General features: G+C 33.7%; 1 protein-coding gene across 1 annotated transcript; it reads left to right on the top strand.

Moving 5' to 3' along the window:
• Positions 1 to 386: 386 nt before the first annotated feature.
• LOC138704314 (uncharacterized) lies at positions 387 to 8,383 on the top strand. Its single transcript, XM_069832176.1, has 4 exons — positions 387 to 477; positions 685 to 789; positions 2,848 to 3,003; positions 7,611 to 8,383. Exons 1-4 carry the CDS (start codon positions 400 to 402, stop codon positions 7,671 to 7,673), a joined length of 402 nt encoding a protein of 133 aa, XP_069688277.1. The 5' UTR covers positions 387 to 399; the 3' UTR covers positions 7,674 to 8,383.
• Positions 8,384 to 23,030: the final 14,647 nt, after the last annotated feature.

Below are 23,030 nucleotides of genomic sequence, written 5' to 3'. Positions count from 1 at the left end.
TACTCCATACATACCGTAAACTGGGGATACTTTGAACACAGAGGAAACTTTGACCATTTTTTTTCAGAAAATCATATTTAGGTTTTTACATGCTGCACTTGTTATAGATGGAGGTAAATGGCACGAGAATGATTTTATGATAATTTACCTGCATCTATCTGATTTTCTGAAAAAAAGGGGTCAAAGTTACCTCTGTGTTCGAAGTAACCCCAGTTTACGGTACAGTGTTTATATAGATGCGGTTGCTTGGAGCCTCTAGGTAACCAAATACAGGACTCTAGTAATAATATTTGTTTTAAATTGTTACTATTTATAATATTAAACATACATAAATACTGGATTAAGTGCTGAATAAAAATTTTCTTTTATATGCACAGTTATATAAACACGCTAGAGGATATGATGTGCCTTCTTCTGGGAGAAATTCTTTTCTTCATACTTCTGTTGCAATGCGCCACTGCCTTTGGGGCTGTTATGGTAAGACTTTCGTGAGTTGATATTAATCTATTTTCAGATATTAGCCGATAGTAACAATATCTCCGAAGCTCTATATAAATTATGAAATAAAACATAGCATTTTATTTCGCAACTCAACTAAAATTATGAATGTCATTCATTTACATTTAGAAAACTCATTAATTTTAGTAACAAAAAATTCTTAGAGGACAAATTTCTGTTCCGCAGAGTTTGGACAGAAAGAATGATTTATCCAGAGCGGTGTATTTGTACATCGCAGTAACATATACGGCGGTCATCTATTGCGGTTTTGGAACCGTGTTATCTCAAGAGGTTAGTCGATTAAATTGATTATATTTAAGTCATGATTTTCGAAAAATTAAATTTTCAAACCACTATCACAGAAAAATAATTGACTTTGAGATTTCTTATGCCCTATATAGTGCTAATATTCCACCAATAACCTACTGAGTCTAATAATTATTCATTACTTTATATGTTACAGTAGTATATAACTAACAATATCATCATCTTAATGCCTAGGTTTTTCTGAAAATCCTAGTCTTTACACGTTACTGACAAATGGAATGTGTAAGTGAAAGACAGAAGTTGAGAATATTTCTAAATTAATTATTTTCACCCAGGTACACATGTTGGAAAATTTCTTAGTGTTTTCAAATTTTACCATCGTAATAAGAGCTGTATTAAACAGTGGAAAAAGCTATAAATCTGATACAGTGATCAATTTAATATTAAACCGTGAGTTCTATTTTGGCAGAATAAGACTCAAGCATACTTATAAATAGGACTTAGATTATAATGCAATTTCTTCTCAATATACAAAATATGGAATTTAAATTATTAACACATTCATTAGTAATTACATAGTAATCCATTTTATAATCTCGATGAGTAATTCAATATTAATATAGTTACATTACTTTGTACATATATAATGAACTTATTTTTTCCTATATGATTTCCATTTATTAACAAAGCCTGTGCCTTTAGACATTAGATAACAAGTAAATAAATTTAATTCAACTGAATTTCAATTGGAATGAATACTACAATCAAACACTTGCAAAATTATATTAATCTCAGAATATGACTCTAACCATTCACATTCGAGATCCTTAATTACTGAAACAAAGTTCTCAATCCATATACCTAAATTATATATATTGAAGCTAGAAATATCTTAATATTGTAGTGCATAAAACACTACGAGACATGAAAAAATGAAAGCGGGGTATTTTTGTTTGCTTTATCGTCACTCTTTTATAATAGTGCAATGCGTTCATAGCTCGGCCGGACCGTTCCGCGGCCTCCTTGGACAGGGTGAAGATTGGCACGTCTGCTCCATAGTCACACGTAAACGACCGGCAAGTCATGGGTACGGAACACTAACTACCCTACTAACATTACCTGCATCACAACAGATGTTGAAATTGATGACCTTCATCTCGAACACATTCCCCATATCTCCGAAAACAATTCTCGTCCACTCGCAAAAGTTTCTTGTTCAAAAAAGTTCCTGTACGTCTGACTTTATTGACAAGGTCATGAATAGTTGACCTGCTAGATATTCGAACACATGGAAACTGATGTTCCAATTCTCTTCGACACTTTCTTGCAGAAGAGTATTTCACATAACCGTCATAGAGAAAAATACGTTCTTCTAAAGTGTATTCAACCATTATTTATAGGCAATTTATCACCACGAGGCAACACAATTTTACTCGCAACACCTTTCGCTCAAGACAGATTCAACTCGACTGACTGGCGCGTCACCGGTAGCTACAGCGCTACTCTGACATCAAGCTCGCCAATCTTCATTCTGTGCAAAGCCTCCGCGGAACGGTCCGGCCGAGCTACGAACGCATTGTATTTGAAATTACTTTCCCTAACATTACATATAATCCAGTATTCATTTTCTAATTTAAGGTAATGTCTTTCTTTCCTCATTCTATCCGCTAGTGATAAGTACGCACATTAAACTTTTCTCCTAGAATTCATTTTTCGTTCTTGATACATGATCATTATATTTCAGAATGTTCCATATTATAAATTTGTAACAATGTAAACCACGCTTTCAGAACCGAAATATACACCACGCAGACTAAAAGATAGTGGATGATATTTTTACATTATACTGCATAAAAATCTGTACCCTAATGATGATGATGATAATGATGATGTTCAATTAATATATATGTACTTAAAAAGAAAATTAATTGTAGAAACCATTTCTTTTAAGGTGTCCGTATCTTGCACTTAGTTTAAAATTTGTGCCATGTATAGAATACAGCTTCAAAATAACGCAAAAGCAATATATATAATCAGTCAAAATGTCAATAGCATTGTACATGACTGTGAATTTTGTTTAAGTATGAGTCAGTGAGCAATGCGGCCATGTCTTCCGACTGGGTTGGAGCTCCTGTGTCATTCCAGAAGTCCATATCTTTTATGATAGCAATAGCAAATCATGGATTTACGCCGACGGCTGCAAAGTTCGTACCTGTTTCCAATTCTACTCTCATGAACGTAAGTAATTTCTCACAGAAAAATATGTTCTATTAATAACAATTTCTTCTATTACTGTGTTATAAATTGCAAGGATAACATTTCTGAAAGTTTTTCGTGTAAACCCAGATTTCTTCGTATTTTATTATAATTAAAATCAAATATTTTCATTCAGTAACTTACAATAATTCTTCTATTGATGTAGGGAAACGTTGTTGAATATTTCAGTATCAATCTCCTATGTTGACGAGAAAAATTAATATAAAATTCTTCTTGTCTTTATCTTTTTATTTATTTCATTTATTTATTTCATTGGATTATTTTACGACGCTGTGTCAACATCTAGGTTATTTAGCGTCTGAATGAAATGAAGGTGATAATGTCGGTGAAATGAGTCCTATGTCCAACACCAAAAGATGTCTCTGTCTGTAATTCTGAGAACAAACCTACTCTGTACAAATAAATACCATAGTGTGTTCACAACTCTATTGGAATAACTTTTCATATTATAAATCAATTTTGTTAGCCACTGTAGGTATTAAATATATTGAAGTACAATATTTTCACTCAGGACATAAATATATTCTGGAGGTAATGGAATTGACAAAAGAACAAGGTTTCAAAATTATAGATATTTTTAAATGGAAAAACTCAAATTTTACACGGAAATAAAAAAACCAACAAGATACATATACATTATTTGTACCTCATCTCTTATGAATAATTTGCAAATATGGCACATTCTTCATAAAAAAATAAATATTTAAATTGATCGTACTTAATATAAGCAATATTGAATTCCCATTCTATTTCCTTAATTATTTATTTATTCATTTACACATATTTTCATTCAGTAACTTACAATAATTCTTCTTTTGATGTAGGGAAACGTTGTTGAATATTTCAGTATCAATCTCCTATGTTGACGAGAAAAATTAATATAAAATTCTTCTTGTCTTTATCTTTTTATTTATTTCATTTATTTATTTCATTGGATTATTTTACGACGCTGTGTCACTTATCCATTTACTCATTGAACTACTTAACACTTATTGAATTAAATCATTTACTTATTCATTTAATGAATTTATTTATTTTTTAACTAATTTTGTCTTTCAATTTTTTATTTATTTATAGTGTTCATTATTCAGTATATTCAGTATTGTACAGTCAGAGCACACAACATTGTGCATTTGACAAAGTCAGTAATAAAAAACAAATAATAAAATTAATTCAAAAACTCTCAACAACATTGGCATTAAAAAACTCATTAATTTCATAAAATGGTTTGTTGACTAACCAACCAGAGAGAAGTCTGTTAAAAGACTTCCTTTCCAGATTAAAAAGATATCTCGGAAATTTATTTACTATTTTTAACGACATAATAAAATAATTATTCATTGTTTTAGTCAGCCTACACTTAGGTATGTCAAAAAGGTCACGGTTTCTTGTGTTGTATATATGAACATCATTCCTATGTGTCAACATGTGTGAATTTTCTTTAACGAAATTTAGGGCTTGATAAATATACAGTGATCTTACAGTCATAATTTTTTCATTTACAAATAACGGTCTGCAGTGTGCCTTCATTGATGAATTAGTTATAATTCTAATAGCTTTTTTTGCAACATAAGTACCTTATTAGTATGAGAACTATTACCCCATAAAAGAAGTCCATAAGAAAGTATACTATGAAAATAAGAAAAATAGACAACTCTAATGTAATTCTTCGGAACATACATTTTCAAATTTCGCAGAAGAAATATTACTCCTGACAACTTTTTTACAAACAGACTCAACATCGTCTGCCCAAGTAAGTGTGCTGTCCACAGTAATACCAAGAAGTTTAAAATTATTTTTTTCCATGACTGTACTACTAAACAACAAAGATGCAGTTTTACTTTCATTTAAAAGAAATTTATTAGAACTAAACCATTTCTTGGCTTTATTAAAAACGGAATTACTAAGAGTTTTCAATTCAATAATATCACTATGACTTGTCAAGAAAGTGGCGTCATATGCGAATACCACAGAATAAGCAGAGACATTGCACATCAAATCATTAACCATTATTAAAAATAGGATAGGACCCAACACTGATCCTTGAGGCACACCATATTTTACATTCATGAGCTTAGATTTATCGCCATGAATGAAGACACACTGCTGACGGTTACTATAATAAGACACAACTAATTTTAATTCATTACATCTAATACCATAATATTGTAATTTTTCTAATATAACATCATGCGAAACACAGTCAAAAGCCTTACTTAAATCACAAAATGTAGCAGAACTCAATTTATGGCCCCCAAGACCTTCTAAAATATAACTAATAAAACTAATAACAGCTTTGGTTGTATTAGAATTAGATCGGAATCCATATTGAGATTTAGAAAACATGTTATTAGATTCAAAGTATTCACAAATTTGATTCTTTATTACAGTTTCAAATATTTTAGCAAAAACAGGAATAAGCGAAATTGGCCTATAGCTACTGGGTTCCGTATCGTTGCCCTTCTTAAAAATGAGAATCACCTTGGAAATCTTTAAAGCATCAGGAAATACGCCAGTGCTAAGACAATCATTAATACATACAGTCAGTTGACCTACGATACATTGAATGATTTGTTTCATAAACTTATTAGAAATATCATAATAATCTTTATACTTGTGTTTTTCATAGACGAAACAACTTTTAGAACATCATCTGTAGAAATACATTTCCATTTGAAAACCAAGTTGGGCTTATTAAAGTTCGACAATAATTCACTCGCTGAAGTATCAGATAGTTCCAGCTGAGAATTTATATTCTCAGGAAGATTGGACAGATACTCACTAAATTCATCACACGTAACAACCACCTTATTCTTTTTATGTTGAGTGGCTTTCGATTTAATTAAGGACCATGCTGTTCTACATTTATTATTAGAAGCTTCAATAAGTCTGACATTAGCATCCAACTTAGCTTTCCTAATGGCATATTTATATTCTTTATTACACTTTTTATAAGTTTGGAATATTATGGGATCTTTAGTGCTATTAGCCAATATATGGAGACACATAACTTTTTTTTTTTCATTTTCTGTTGTTCATTATTATATCAGTAAACTTTATGTTCATGGTTTCCTGTAAATCTAATAAATTTCAATGGAAAAAAATTATTAAAGAGTTCCATAAACTCCGCAAAAAATATATCAAACAAATTATCTTGTGGTTGAGAATGATTGCCAATAGTATTATACCAAGTGGTAATGGATAATTAATTTAAAAAAGCATACATATTAACATTAGTGATTTTCCTAACAAGTACAGTTGTATTCTGATCCAAGTTTAAATTCCTATTATACTCGATAACTTCGCAAACAATTGCTTTGTGATCGGAGAATCCAGGATCGGTGACCTTGACATTACACAAACGCGGCTGTAGACTAGTAAACATATTATCTAAACATGACTCATCTCTGGTTGGTTCAAAAACAGCTCTATAACCATCATACATTCTAAATAAATTACATAGGTATTTACTTTCCTTTGAGTTATTCATAAAATGTATATTAAAATCACTGAAAATTAAAACCTTGCAGTTAATCTTAGTTAAATAATTTAAAAGATTGTCTAACTTCTTATAAAAAATATCAAGTGATGCACTAGGTGATCTATAGATATTAACAATTATTAATTTCGATACGTTCAATATAAACACCAGAGGCTTCAAAGTATAATTCCTCACAATAATCAGATAAACTAATAGCTTTGTATGATAATTCATTTTTGACATATATAATAGTGCCTCCATTTTTTAATTCAGTTCTTGAGAATGAATTTGCAACAGTGAAGCCATCTAAAACAGTAAACTCAATTTCATCCTGAAGCAGCCAATGTTCACAAAGACAAATTACACTAAAATTTAAGAGATATAAATAAGCATTCAAAATCTCCATCTTATTACGCAAACATTGCACATTCATAAAAAAGTATTTTAAAAACATTAGATTTGTGTTCAATACTATTGTTATTAGCCAAATCTGGATCACTAACCACTCGCCTATTTAAAGTATTATCATTTATTACAGAATAATTATTTATTCGTTCTGGTTCCGATCTGTGTTTTGTTTTGTCTTTGAATATAAAAAACGTCTTACACAAGAGTTTTGAGGCCAAATCATTGAGTCCAGGGCATAATCTATTAACTGATTTATTCAAGACTTTATTTAATTATATTTCATTTTTTCAATCATTTTCGGTCTCCCAAAACTCAATTCGAAATTCAGCATCGAATATTGATCATTTTAAAATAGCTGAAAAAATATTATCCCCTTTCAAACAGAATATCAGCCACATTAGTTAGGCTATAGGCAAGAATAAAACGCTCCAAACAAGAACCCATGATTGAATCCTCTCAAACATAATAATAATAATAATAATAATAATAATAATAATAATAATAATAATAATAATAATAATGATAATGCCGTAACTCTGTATTCCATGTGACTATGAAATTATTTGCTTCCCAAAGTCAGTTCATGCCCATTTCGTATAATGGAATGGGTATTACAAACATTCTTCATTTTTATTTCTGATCTTATAAGACTTGTCGATTGTATTTTATGTCTTTGCAGATGATAAGCGAGTCCATTTCCTTGTTCATGTTCTTGCTGACGATGAAAGACAAGAATGACTAACAACTATCGAGAAGTGAAACACTGTGAAGACTAATGCTTTTAGTTATGAATTATGCTAGATTTAAACAAGGAAGTTGATAAAGGAGCAGGTAATTTGCATTTCGTTTCCATCCAACGGGGAAAAATTTACGATATACGAGATATCACAGAAAATGTTTATGTACCTGTACCTTCCATTTGATGAGAAAATCTCAAGGACACCCAGCTACACACAAGAAGATAATAATAAAAGTGACAATATTTAACTCAATGTTGTTACATAAAATTGAAAAGTGTGATCCAAAAATGTTTTCAGTCCATTTGACTATTTTTAAGATTAAATATATGATATATTTTTTTAGATCTCTATCATTATATTTTAAGCTTCTTTTCTTTGAAAACGAACCCAATGCTTGTCTAAATTTTGTATTATTGCGTATACAACTTGAAAACTGGCTCAGTCCGTAGACCGGTGAATAAAAACTGTCCCAGACTTTTCATAAAAATGGACTAAACGCGATTTGGGATCACATTTTTCAATTTTAGTTCATTTACACACTAAAAGAAATACATTTCGTGATCACTTTACGATAGAAAGTAATTATATTGACGAAACAACAGTGATGTTTCGCTATTGAAAGTTTCTGGAGCATATATAGAATGTATAATTCTTTCTACGTTTTGAATTAGATTTGTTAAAAATGAAGTCTCAATTCAGAATAATTTCTGTATTCTAGTACGGTTTCATCTTCAAATAAAAGTCTGTGTGGCTGTGTATGTATGTATGTATGTATGTATGTATGTATGTATGTATGTATGTATGTATGTATGTATGTATGTATGTATGTATGTATGTATGTATGTATGTATGTATGTATGTATGTATGTATGTATGTATGTATGTGTGTATGTATGTGTGTATTTATGTATGCATGTATGTATCTATGTACTCTATACAAATTTACATGCTTTGACCAATATTTACCAACGTTTCCACATTTAACCTTCATAACCTGGAGAAGAACATAGGCTACATTAAAATCGGACAAATGAACGTTAAATTAATTAAAGAAAAATAAAAAATAAAATTATATACGATCAAACATTCAAGTATATAATTAAATGCAATCTTCTACAGTCAATTGTTCTTTATTATTGTCTGTTGTATTCAACATCGATTTTCACGAGGCCGTGGAAGAAAGAGCACGAAAGCATTGTTGATACATCATGAAGGCCAAAATTTAGACAATTTATTCATAGAATAAGTATCTTTTCGCAGTCCAGGACCGTAGTATGAGTTTCTCGATACAGTTGTAGATAGTGAGTAGGCTGTATTTTATCCAACTGAATTCGTGAATTCTTTGAAAACACATAAATTAATAGCCTACTTAATTTTGAATCACCAATAGTACCGGAACTATTGCGAAATACTGACTCGCCAAAATTATGCAATGGAACAAGAATTGGTGTGAGAAAAAAAGGTAATATAAGTGACAATATTAACTGGTAAAACAAAAGGAGTACATGTTTTTATCTCACTTATTCCTATGATACCTACTAACTTCCCTTTCGATTTTAAGCAATTGCAATTTTATTGCAGTGGGACTAGCATTTGGAATGGCCATATTAAAATAAAGCTTAGGGACAGTAGCTCAAAGTTGCAATATTAACTTTGAAACTCCGTGTTTTTCACATTCCCAACTATGCAGCTTGCTCTCGAGTGCGCACACGTAAACATATTTTATATACATATATTTATGCAAAGGAGGGAAAAACAAAGCATTTTACACATATCAAAAAGCAACTCAATGATATTTTTGTTATGTTGCTAATGTTATTATGTGAATGTACGTAAGTCCAGTGAAAATGACATTGTATTAATTCTAAATTATACGTCTTTCTAAATATAGTTGTTCATGTCCGAAAGTGTGTTACTGCGAGATTCTATCTGTATAATCACATTGCCAATCAGTTAAGCATTGTGGGAAGAACAATGTCTTAATTTCTAAAATATATGTATCCCACAATATTATTATTTATGTTAAAAAGTGACTTATTGCGAATTTATATATTGTATCTTTATTTTGTACTATACAAAATATGATTAATATAAATAATATATTCTTACTTTCTGAGATACAATTTCTCAAGTCATATTTAAAAAGGTCAGTTTGATATAAACTGGCGTACAGCGGTCAAGGGGTAAAAAAATATTCCAATATAAATTAAATTACATGACGTACATGTTGATTCTTTGGTATAACAGGTAGAGAGATACATTTTTGATAACAATGACACCCCAACGGGTTACGACTGTTAACAATGGAATACCCTATTTATCGTCAGCTCTCTCTGAAGTTCAAGTACACATAGTCATGGAATAACGTGATGTGTGTGTCAGGACAGCTTCACATCAATGTACGGGTCTTATATCATTTTATCTCTGCCTCTGTGTAACGTCACATTTGCGGTGGGGAGGAAAACAGATAGCAGAAAGGTTGTAATGCTTTTTAATACTCTAACGATCACAAACAATATAAGGCACTTGAAATTTAACAGTCACTGATCACCAGAGATGAAATGAGAGATCTGTAGAACATTGGGTCAATGCTATATGGTATATAGGGACCAAGGGGTTTGTTTTTGTTTTGCTGAACTTCAAGACAATGCTAACTCATTTAACGTTCGTGTGACTGTAGCCTGTATATATTTTCTTTGGTTTTACTTTGTTTATAGTTCGATTTTTTCTATTATATTATTTTATTTCTGGGGATGTAGAAGAGATGGTCTAGTGGCCTTAACTACATAAGATTAAATAAATAAACAAAAATAAAAATATATAGGTATATATAATTCAACGAAGAAAACAGTTAACGCAAGGCTCACGATGGAATGTTTTCTTCTCGGTGCCTGGTCTACAGTTGTTTTAAATTGAGTTAACCCTGGTAGGCATTAATTAATTCATGTAAGTGACGGTACGTAAAGATTATCTTTATGAACGAGGTTGTCTATTGTTGTTTCCGAGATTTCCAAAAAGGTCTAACAACCAGTTTAATTAAAAATAGAAGTAAAAATGAAAACCCGGGCAATGCCGGGTGTTCCCAGCTAGTATAGAAATAAAGGAAATTGCTATATCTTAAAATAACTATGACATGTAAATAATTATCTACTATATTCGAGAGTCATGCTTCTTTTCATATTGATGTACTGTGAACACAATTACTGGAAATTAAAGTACACATAAGAAATTATGCTACTTTTTGAATTGTCCGTTGGGCAAGATGACGCAACAGTGATGTTTTCCTGTAAAATTAATTTCTATGTTAAATTAATGTACAGATTAAGATGTTCTTAAATATATTTAAATGTATGTATAAAGTAACAATATATATAAATTAACACAAATATTCTCATTTTTCAACAGTTTAAGAAGAAATATGTATAAGGAAAAAGAATGAATGTGCATTATGATGTACTTCATTTAAATTTATGTACTGTGGACACAATTGCAAATTAAAGCACATTAAGAAAATTATGCTAATTTCTCAGTTATCTACGAGTACTTATACCTCAACGTATAAATTTTTCTATGAAGATATGTAATTATAAAAATTAACTTATGTAATTTTTAAGCACAGCATTTTTCAGTCTCAACTTCAAACAATGAAACGTAAGTAAGTATTGGTGCACTGAATGCTTATGTAAACATATTTTTAAGTTTATGGGTCATCATTTAATTCGTAAGAAAGTACGTCTTTTGGTGAAATGAGAATATATCCATTTCTTTAAATATATATTTTGCTATTGACATCTCATTTTTTCATGTGTGGAACAAAATTTCTTGCAATGTGAAACAGCTCATTAATTCGCACAAACTGTGCACACTAAATCCCACGTACATCACTGTTTACCGCACATAATTCTCCTTGTTAAAGGAAATAATGCAAATCGTAGTTGTTCCTGCAATATATAAAATTTTTCAGTAGGAACAAAAAACACATTTATTCATCCTATGGCAGTCGTACATATGGGACTGTGAATTCCTACATTTTCGAAATAAAGAAATATGATTACATATAGGAGATTTTATTATTTGTTGTATCGCTATTTAAGTTATTTAATAGAGCAGAAATCTGAAAAACGATAAATATGTCACATAGGAGTTATTGCAGGAAGAACGACGAAATAGCCTACTCTTCGAATATTATTGACAAAAAGTTTTGTATTTGTAGCCCATTAACCAGTTATGTGACAACACAGTTTCGATTCTCATTTGTTTTTGCATAAATAAGTGTTGAAAAATTCTCATAAAGAGACTGGAGGTCTGAATATTCCAGTGAATAAACAAGTCAATATACGCCTGAAAAGATTACCCATATACCATATATTTTGATTACAGCATATCAACTTTTCGAGAGAAAATTGCACATTTAAATTATCTAATCCAAAAAAGTATAGTTGAAATTATAAAACTTCATAATATGCAATTAGGTTATCAGAGGAGAAGAAATGCAATACGATGTGAATGTAATAATTTCATAAATCAATTAAAGAAAAATGCTTACGATATTGATAGAGCAATACACGAAATATTTGAAAGAGCATTTCTTGAATTATCGAAACAAATAATTATATGAATTCAGAGATGAAAGAGATAGAGGTATGTGTTACTTGCAACGTGCGTAACAAACATTTTTATGCCACTACACTTCAAGAAAATTCACTTATTTTGGATTATTTGTTAGGAAATATTTTTCTTAACTTCATCAATTTCTGCTACACTGGTAAGTAGGTATTTTGAACGCGTTACGAAAACGAAGCGAAGATATATTCCACCGTTCTTTTCTTAATTCGTATCCGTCAAGTGACATAACAGGAAATATTGATTTTATGATGTCAAGTACAGATTATTATACCTGAATAATTAAGTACATTATTACTGAATATTAAACGTTCGAAATTATTATATTAACACTTTTTCTTGGTTATTCTGAAGTTCTTAGAATATTAAAAATAAGAAATTTTCACTTATCGAATTTATAGATTTCTCCGCCTACAAAATGCACGGACTTCTAATTCTGTTTTCAACTGTTTTGTAACTTCAACTTTGACTTTAAAGAATAAAACTTTCACCGGATTTACGACTGAAATGAATTTGAAGTTCTTTATTTGCTGTACTACGCGAATTTCTTACATTTATGTAGTTTGTAAAATTAAAATACGAATTATTTAGTCATTGGTAAATGAAATTATTATCTGTAGCATAATTAAAACACCAGCTATTCCATTCTTCTAGCTAAATACGTAATACTCACATGAAAGTTGTAATTATATCCAATTGAAATACAGGCCTATGCTGTCTGCTGATTGTTACACTGCACTGCTGTAATTTTTTTTTCATTCTTTTTTAATTTTTCCACCTGGATATATATATATATATATATATATATATATATATATATAATATGAATGCCCTAATTTCAAATCTGGTTTCAGTTCTACTCTATCCGGCTAGGTTCATGAGCAATATCAAAACAAATGTAGTAATGTACCGTAGTTTCCCCGAACTATGGTCCACATTTTTCTTCCTTTTCCCAATGTGCCCTGAATTTGATTCCACGTATTTAAACAATTCTAATCTGTAGCAGAACAGTTATGGACGGGCTTATTTTTTGTGCAAAATACAGAGAGAGGCAGCGAAAATAACCGCACTATGCAGGGGACTCCGGGGAACTGTTTGCCCGCAACCATTGCTGGATTCACGGGTAAGCTGTAGCCGTGCGGGCGGGCGTTCACTTTCATTACGGATGGCCTAAATTTACCGAATGGTAAATTAGGAACATTAAATCCAGACGTTTGAGATGGGCAGGGCATGTAGCACGTATGGACGAATCCAGAAATGCATATAGATTGTTAGGTGGGAGGCCGGAGGGAAAAAAACCTTTAGGGAGGCCGAGACGTAGATGGGAAGATAAAATTAAAATGGATTTGAGAGCGGTGGGATATGATGATAGAGAATGGATTAATGTTGCTCAGGATAGGGACCAATGGCGGGTTTATGTGAGGGCGGCAATGAACCTCCGGGTTCCTTAAAAGGCAGTAAGTTAGTTATAGGTCGAAGTCAAAGGCTTTTAAAGGAAAGCGCTCATTTACAAGTAAAATTGTGGGCTAAATGCGTATTGTAATAATTTAAAATATAATTGCTGCCACGAATAAAAGATATAAAAAGAACAATAACTGCAGTGTTCCTCTAAATATCAGGTATCATCAACAAAGCCCTAAACCATAAAAAATTGATCACTGGACAAAAATGTCTGTAAGTGCCTAAGTCACAATCCGTAGAAAACAGAGCTTTCTTGTGCGACTAGTACTGTAATATCACACGTTTTGCACGTCTATGGGAGAAGCTATGGTTTGAATAAAATTACAATGGATCTTGTCCTTGTTCTTGGTGGATTGAGCCATGGATTTTGAAAACTGATTTTCAACGACATTGACACTTACAGCCTTTCTTATGTCTGGTCTTCTATACAGAAACATGTCAGATTGAAAATAAACATGTCACCTATATCTATGACTGCGTTCAGCCGGGACAGCGCTGAGGTAGCGCTGAAATAGCGACAGCACTGAACGCCTTGCTGGCCGACAGCGCTGGAATAGCGGCCGCCATTTTTTGTAGCAAACTTTTTTTTTTTCGCTGCAAGCCTGCTGCTAGCCAGCGAAAGTGGAGGGAGTAGACATCAACCAATGGTGCCGGAGTACACAGAACAATGGCGTGTTTCTTTGTAAACGCAGCGGATATTTTGCAGTCTGGTGACTGGTCGTTCAGCCACTAACAGCTGCTGTAACTCAGCAAAAATGAATCGCTACTCCAGCGCTGTGCCGGCTGAACGCAGCCTATGCTTTCATATGGATATGACATCTGAACAATAAGAGAATAATATAACTTCAGTTTAAGATGAAAAGGTATGCAATTTTCAATAGACTGCAAAAGATATATAGCCTATATGACAAGTACGGCAGGACTTCAAAATAAATTAAGACATTTAATCAGAACTCAAATTTAACCAAGGTTTTGGACGGAATTCAATACTACCATTGTAATTGGATCGAAACATTCACCTAATGGACAGATGTAGATTGTTATATGTGAGGCGCTCAGCGCACAAATGGCCCCACCAAGAATAGTATACTGCAACACAAATGTGGGAAGTGCATTATAACAGAATCGAGGAAATGTTTGAAAAAAGACGAGCGGAGCGATTTTTTTCAATTTCCGAGATTGTTATGCATTTTACATGCATTTATTGCATACTATTCTTGAACGACCATTCATTTAAATTAATTGATAACTAAGTTTTTAATATATTATTGATTTTTTTTATAAAGATAGATGTTGTTTCTTTTGGATTTATATTTTAACGGTTCATTGGATTTTGTTGCTGTGATATTACTGTTCTTATGCAGGCTACATACAATTTTATTATTATTGTTTTTTTTTTTTTTGTCCTGCAAAAGGTGTAATTTTCTGCCAGTTTTGATGTCAATCCTAGAATTTATGGCAGAAATGACTGTAGATAACGACTGTGCTGATGCGATGGAATGTAGTGATATATAAGAGGCGTGGAAAGTAGGTTGTGCTACAGTAATACCGAAGAAATCGAAACTAAGGTGAAGGAGCATATGCATGATTTTACTTTCAGCGGAGGCGGCGGCCCGTGAAGTTACCGTGAACGGTAAGTAGCAAACAACATACGATCGTCCAGAATATTATATTTCTAATTTACCTCTGTGTAACAGTGCACGAAATGCTATACACAAACGAAACCTGTACTGAAATCACATGGTAAAACTGGGAATGATGATTAGGCCGATTTACACTTTGAAGAGAACAATGTGAGGAGCTCTTAAAAGCAATAAACTCAATACGCTGAGCGCCCAATACAATCCTGAAGTACTCCCGTAACCCCGTGGAAGAAGAAGTCAAGGTCGACGTCTTAAGAGACTTGTAAACTAGGAATGTATTAGAGAATCGGAACACGCCATTGGGCCAAATTCCTAATTCCTTGATTATGATAAAATTATTACTGATGGTGATAATGACGATGACGAATCTTCTGCAATTCAATGATTTGTTTAAGTATTGAGAAATCCTATGGTCAGAATTCTTACAGTGACCATTGATTCAATTTGATAATAAATAACCTGAAGTACTACCACAGTCTAGTATATACAGTCGCGAAGCTCAATACGTAGTAAATATGCAAACATTAGACAGTTGCTCACCACTAGGATCGCTAATATCGCCTCATTACAGGCAATGCAAAATAGTATCGTCACAGTCTATTGTTTCTAGCACCCTCAAAACTCAAGCTTCGTGACTGTATATAGTAGACTGTGGTACTACCGTAACTCCGTGGAAGAAGAAGTCAAGGTAGACGTCTTAAGAGACTTGTAAACTAATAATTAATAATAATAATAATAATAATAATAATAATAATATTAATAATTTATTTATTTATTTATTTAATCTGGCAGAGCTAAGGCCAGTAGGCCTTCTCTTCCGCCCAGCCAGACTCTAATTCTAATTGAATACAATTGCTTACATAGTTATTACTAGACTTCGTGGAATTGCCACGCACGCGGTATAGACTGTATGAGAAGGGGACGTGCAAAGGATAGAGTATGCCTCTAATGTAAACACTGAGCAGTATACTGCGGTCACAATAAAACCTGTATCCTGCATTCAAGAAATAAAATGAATGATCATTGAAGTAGGAAATGTCTAAACATGTAAATACACAATTATTTTATAGTGAGATATATTGACTCTTAAAATTTAATGTAAGATACTCACATCATCCTTGAATATGTGCATTGCAGTGAAGAGTTACGTACATTTTGAGCGACTGAAAAGTAACCTCCTCCGTTGGTCACTTAAACAGTTTTTATTTTGGGAAAATGTACATTCAATATCACACGATGTAATACGTACATATTTGAAGAACGGAAAGTCACTACTTTTAGTACACCAACTTCAGATGTCTTGCCGTGACCTGATGGTACATCATTATTTTACAATACGAAGGCAGAATTTTTAGCAATAATGTTTCTCAACTTACATTTCACTTTTTCTGAAATTAATGAAATGTTATTTCGGATAACGGTTTGTGATACTTTATCCACTATATTAAGGGCTTCTGAGAGTTGTAGTTTAGACGATTCTAACAGGATGATGCTTTTGGACACGATTTTAAAATTAGAATCAATGAACAGAATATCTTCTAATAGCTGTTCAGAAGGCAATAATTTTACAGCTGCAACAGCGGAACTGTCTGTGCTATCCAATTCATCAATTACCTCCGTTATTTTGTCGTAATGTTCTGCATAATAATTAACAGCATCCAACCACGTTCCCCAGCGGGTCAAGACTGGCTGCGGGGGTAAGGTTATTCCAGGGGCAATTGTTTGGAACAGCAACAGTCTCATTGTAGCATGTTTGATTGAATTCTTGTCTGCACTGAATAAATGGTAAGCTTTGACTCTTCCAAACACAATAATGCAAAAATAAGTGATTACATAGGTATACATTAGCTGTAGCTGCTCTATCTGTTTGGACCTGTCACAACTCTCAACATGAACTGCTTATACTACAAGACCGGGCGGTCGCTCACCTCCTCTATACTACCGTACATCGGCAACCTGATAGCATGCTGCGTGTGGCAATTCAACGAAGTCTAGTTAACTTATTACATTAATATTCTAGACCATAAAACAACATGAAAGTAAATAATGAAAGTTGGATAACTAATGTTAGTGTGACAATAATAAACATTGGTAAGAAATAGTAATAATAATAATAATAATAATAATAATAATAATAATAATAATGAGATAATTCAGATAATGTGATATATAACTGTTAAACATTGAGAAACCTGAAACAGCTTTTATTGTTAACAAGGATTGTTAGAAAACTATTTCGTTAGTCTATTCTTAAATTGGTTTGATGTCTGACAGTCCCTGACATTACTCGGTAGGGAATTCCGAAGTAGAGGAACAGCCACAGTGAAAGAAGATGAATATGAGGATGTTCGGTGGGAGGGAATGGATAATATTGAGGATTGTTGTGATCGTGTGTCTAGGTTATGATGGGTGGATAAATTTTGAAAACGAGACGCAAGATAGACAGGAGTGGAGAAATACAATATGTGAAAGAGAAGGGAAAGACAGTGGATTTTCCTACGATCTTCTAGACCGAGCCAGGACAACATTACGAGGGATGGTGTTACGTGATCAGCCCGGCGAAAATTGCAGACGAAACGGACGCATATATTATGAACACGTTGCAGTCGTAATGTATTAGAGAATCGGAACACGACATTGGGCCAAATTTCTAATTTCTTGATTATGATGAAAATTATTACTGATGGTGATAATGACGATAATGAATCTTCTGCAATTCAATGATTTGTTTAAGTATTGAGAAATGCTATGGTCAAAATTCTTACAGTGATCATCGATTCAATTTGATAATAAATAAAAGTCAATATTACAGTTGTATGATCACATTTATAAGAAACATTAAAAACTTAAAGGTATAAACATGTTTCGGGATTATATGCTACGCTATCTTCAGTGTAGTAACTGCAAATATATAATAATACATTATTAATTATGATTAAAATTGATTGTATATTAAGTGGTAAAAGTGCGTAATGTGTTTTTTTAATTTGAAATAAAGTTTATGTTATTTAAAAATAAAGTAAGATAAAACACATAACATTTGATAGATTATGATATAAGATAACAAGAAATACCTAGAATTTAGTACAGTGGAAGCTCTTAAGTTCGACAGAAATCAAGTTCGACATCTTTTAGTTCGACTGCTTACGTAGGAGAATTAGACACGCCCCCATATGGCATTAAGAAATGAGTTTGCCATTTGAATGGAAATTGGTCCTGTGTCTTGTAGTGATAATTTTGTTAATGGAAAACAGAATATTTAATTGATTAGGGCATTCATATTGATCACTGAGATTCCCGGCCAGGGCAAGTTATCTGGTTGAGGTTTTTTTCGGGGTTTTCCCTCAACACAATATGAGCAAATGCTGGGTAACTTTCGGTGTTGGACCCCGGACTCATTTGACCGACATTATCACCTACATCTCATTCAGACGCTAAATAACCTAAGATGTTGATAAAGCGTCGTAAAATAACGTACTACAACAATTGATCACTGATTTTAAATTAATGAACTCTTCTTTTTCTACTTGAGAATTGTGCCGTTTGTGAGAAGGAACTGTCGAAATAACCTAAGATGTTGATAAAGCGTCGTAAAATAACCTACTATAACAAGTGATCACTGATTTTAAATTAATAAACTCTTCTTTTTCTATTTGAGAATTGTGCCGTTTGTGAGACGGAACTGTCGAATCCCACTGTCTAGAAGCGCATACACATGTCTCGGGGCGGGCAGGTAGTGTAAGTACAGTACTGTATTCGTTGATGGATAACCAATAAGAATTTGTATTCATTTCACCTGCCACACCCACAACCCTTATTGGACAGAACTTTCAATTCTGTTCTGTCGAACTTAGGAGAGTCCACTGTATTAAATATAGTCCTTTTAATGCAGTTATACTTTTATATACTGTTGATTTATTACTTAATATGTTTCCACCACATATGGAGGGTAGCTGCGAATCTATTCAATAAGCAGTCGCAGACAGCCGGCAGGTAAGGGATGGTCTTCCAGCTTGGGGGTTGGGCGAATGGATAACAACTCATCACCGTAAAAAAGAGCTTGTTACGATACCCCAACATAAGGTAGGGACTGGATTAATCTTGCTCAGGATAGCGACCGATGGCGGGCTTATGTGAGGGCGGCAATGAACCTACGGGATCTCTAGAAGCCATTTGTAAGTAATTATGTTTTCATAAGTGAAGAGCTTACTGAAAAGGGGGTTGCTCCACTTTTTGTTCAAATTAATGTTTTGCTTAGTTCGTAAGTTAAGAATATGTCCGATATTTTAGTGCAAGAACGGTGTCATTCCGAATATTTAATACTAACTTGCAGAGAAACTGGAGCTGAGCTCTCAATCGTTTCGTTGTAAAAAGGCGGCAGTTCCTAGAGCTATATACAAAGTAAACCGTAAGTAGCGTCATCAATTTCAGGGGGTTATTCTTTGAGATATTTCAAACAAAAAATATAAATAAATTTTGCTAGTTTCTACTTCCTTTCCGAAATGAAAATTGCTTCATATGAAATATTTCATGGCGTGCTCTGGGAAAGCCATTGATTCAATTTCCAAACTGTTCAGGCAATTTAATGAAGCAGTGTACTATGATAATAAATTATTAAAAGAATTTTAGTTTCGTTCTTTAAATGAGCAGAAATTTGAGCCAAACGTTCCGCAAAGGTATTGTTCAATGTTACATTTGTTCACATTAAATTTCTTCACATTTAAAGGCCAAAACAAAAATTCTTTCCATAATTTATTATCATAATATACTTCTGTCTTAAACTGAATGAACATATTTGGAATTAAATCAATGACTTTCCCAGAACACGCTATGAAATTTTTATTATAAAACAATTTTAATCTCAAAAAGGAAGCAAAACGAGCAAAATAGCATTAAACTTTTTGTCTGTCATATCTTAAAGAGCAACCCCCTGAAATTAATGACATTAATTAATACAAAAGGAAGGAGAAGCTTCATTATTTGTTTATATTTTACCCTCCTAAATTTCTGATTGTAATAAATGAGTGAGGGATGAAATGAAACTCCTTAGGTATCCAGGGCATACTCGGATAAAGGAAAGAAGGTCGGTTATAATGTTTTTGTTGTTTTCCACAACTTTGTAAAAGTTGGAGCTACCTCTTTTTTTTTTTTTTTTTTTTTTTTTGCAGGGAGCCCTTCAAGTGTTATAAAAATAATTTTGAAAACTTATTTGTCTGTAGCAGTGGTCCTCAAACTTTTTGAAGTTGCGACCCACTTTTGGGCGAGACTTTTATTGCGACCCCCTCCCCGACTGTTGTACCGTACCATACCATACCGTACCGGTACTTAATCCCATTCGAAAAATGCAAATCTCTGTAAATCGAAAAAAAAAAAAAAATATTTTACTCAAAACCAGTGGATATAGCCGAAACAACTAACAAAATAGAAATTTATTATGCTGCAACGACACGAAAAATTTACACTCAGAAAAAAACTCGAACTAGGTACCTTGTCTCAAACAGGATTTAAACCCGGTTTCGCTCATTTCATCGTTAGACGTGCTAACCGTTACTTCACAGTGGTGAATCAAAAAAAAAAAAAGTTCAATATACAGTAAATCTAAAATGATGTTTGCGCTGTTTCCAAATAACTCATAAAGGAATTTCATTTCTAGTCGATATCACTCGACAAAAAGAAATTTGATTTATTTCACTCTAATAAGTAAATTATGGAAAATTTAGTTACATATTGTAAGACAAATATTGAGATTATTTTTGCAGACATGCATAATTTTAAACAACAGTTTTCTGAGTAGGGTTCTCAAAACTATTACAATAGCCATAGATTAATACCGAATCAATTTTTAGACAGCTGGGTTCAACTGACTGAAATTCCAAAAGAATATAAAAAACTCACTGAAATAAACACCCACTGATGGAATGTTGAAATTTTTGTCCAAAAGAATGCAAGAAAACCTCGAGCTTCCAGAAAAAAATTTTACCATTCACAGGGAAGTTGTCGGGAAAGATAAGCAGACTGCTCCACAAGCATGGAATGAAAACAATCCACAAACCTCCCCAAAAATCAGGAACAAGGTCAGATCAGTAAAAGACGATCTAAGCCTCAGAGTACCAGGGACCTACCGCATCCCGTGTGAATGTGATGCGGCTTACATTGGACAGACTGGACGCACAATAGCGACGCGTCTTTCGGAACATCAAAGAAGCATCAGATTAATGCAGCCCGAAAAATCCGGAATGGCTGAACATTGCATTGGAAAAAGCCATAGGGCTAATTTCAATAACACCGAGGTCCTAGTAAAGTGTGCGGGCTATTGGGATAGAAGAGTAAAAGAAACCTTGGCCATAGCGGCGGAACGCGGTAACCTGAACCGGGACTCGGGTCTCCAACTAAGCGCGGCATGGGCACAGCTATTAAATTTCTCACCGCCCGGACGACGGGCCGTCATCAGCGGAGGACACATGAGAACTCGTCCGCCGAGCCCATCGTGAGACCCAAGGTTATTCAGCCGGAAAGCACAAAGCAAGACGACACGCCGGCAGCGTTCTCGCCGCGGTCCGCACTAATAACAGCCAATCGGCGCACAGCTCCTCGGCTGACTCCCTCTGGCACTATAAATTAAGGAGCTAGGTACCCTCAGATATTAAGAGCGAGGCTCGAAGACATACCACCTCCACCCAAACTTTTCTGACAAGCAATGCCGTGGATGAACCAAATTAAATACTTGGGGATCATTATGGACTCTCATCTTACGTTCCGAGATCATATCCATTCCCTTCTTCGTAAGGCCAATGGATTGATAGTTAGACACTATCCCATTCTGGCGGCCTTCACTCCTGACAACCTGGGGGTAAGACTTACTATGTATAAGGCCCTCATTCGGTCTGTAATAACCTATGCCGCACCCGCATGGGGGTTCGCGGCAGTGACCCATCTCCGGAAACTCCAAGTTATCCAGAACCAGGTGATTCGCATCATAACACATCTCCCGCGAGTCGCTTCGAGAGACAAGTTCCACGATGAGCTAAACTTGCCAACCGCAGACGAGTTCATTGCTCGATTGGCTAGAAACCTGTATGAGGCCGCTCGTGCCAGCCCCAACCCGCTCATATCAGGCCTCGGCCGGTATGATCCTAGGTTACGGCGAAGACACCAGACAGGTCCACTAGCTATTCTCTTAAGACAGGAAAACAGGGAGGCAGGTGTCACTCCCAGATTTAGGTAGTAGATTATTAATTCATGACTTAATCTAATAAGCAACCGCTGTGAAATGGCCTGCTCTAACTCGGGCTATAAATCCATTCTATCCCTCTTACAGGTCTACGGAGTGAAGAGTCAATTGACTAGTCTCCGGATCTGACAGAAACCATCAAAAAGCCAATTGGCTAATACCGTTATGATGGTTAAATAACTTGAGCTAACATATCGTCCCCAATAAATCCGTTTTGCTGATCGATGGAGTTGTAATAGAGCCAATTGGCTAGTCTACATCCATCGAATCAAGTCATTTTACCTAAGAGCCAACTGGCTAGTCTCTAAAATTGAGACATCTCATCCTGCCTAAGGTTTTTCCGTGGTTTTCCTAAGGCGTTAAGACAAATGTCGGGATGAGCCCTAAAAGAAATGGGCCAC

The sequence above is a fragment of the Periplaneta americana genome, chromosome 8 (genome assembly GCF_040183065.1).
Source record: "Periplaneta americana isolate PAMFEO1 chromosome 8, P.americana_PAMFEO1_priV1, whole genome shotgun sequence".
Taxonomy (NCBI): domain Eukaryota; kingdom Metazoa; phylum Arthropoda; class Insecta; order Blattodea; family Blattidae; genus Periplaneta; species Periplaneta americana.
The sequence above is the reverse complement of the archived record's forward strand: the minus strand, read 5'-3'. Positions and strand labels throughout refer to the sequence as shown.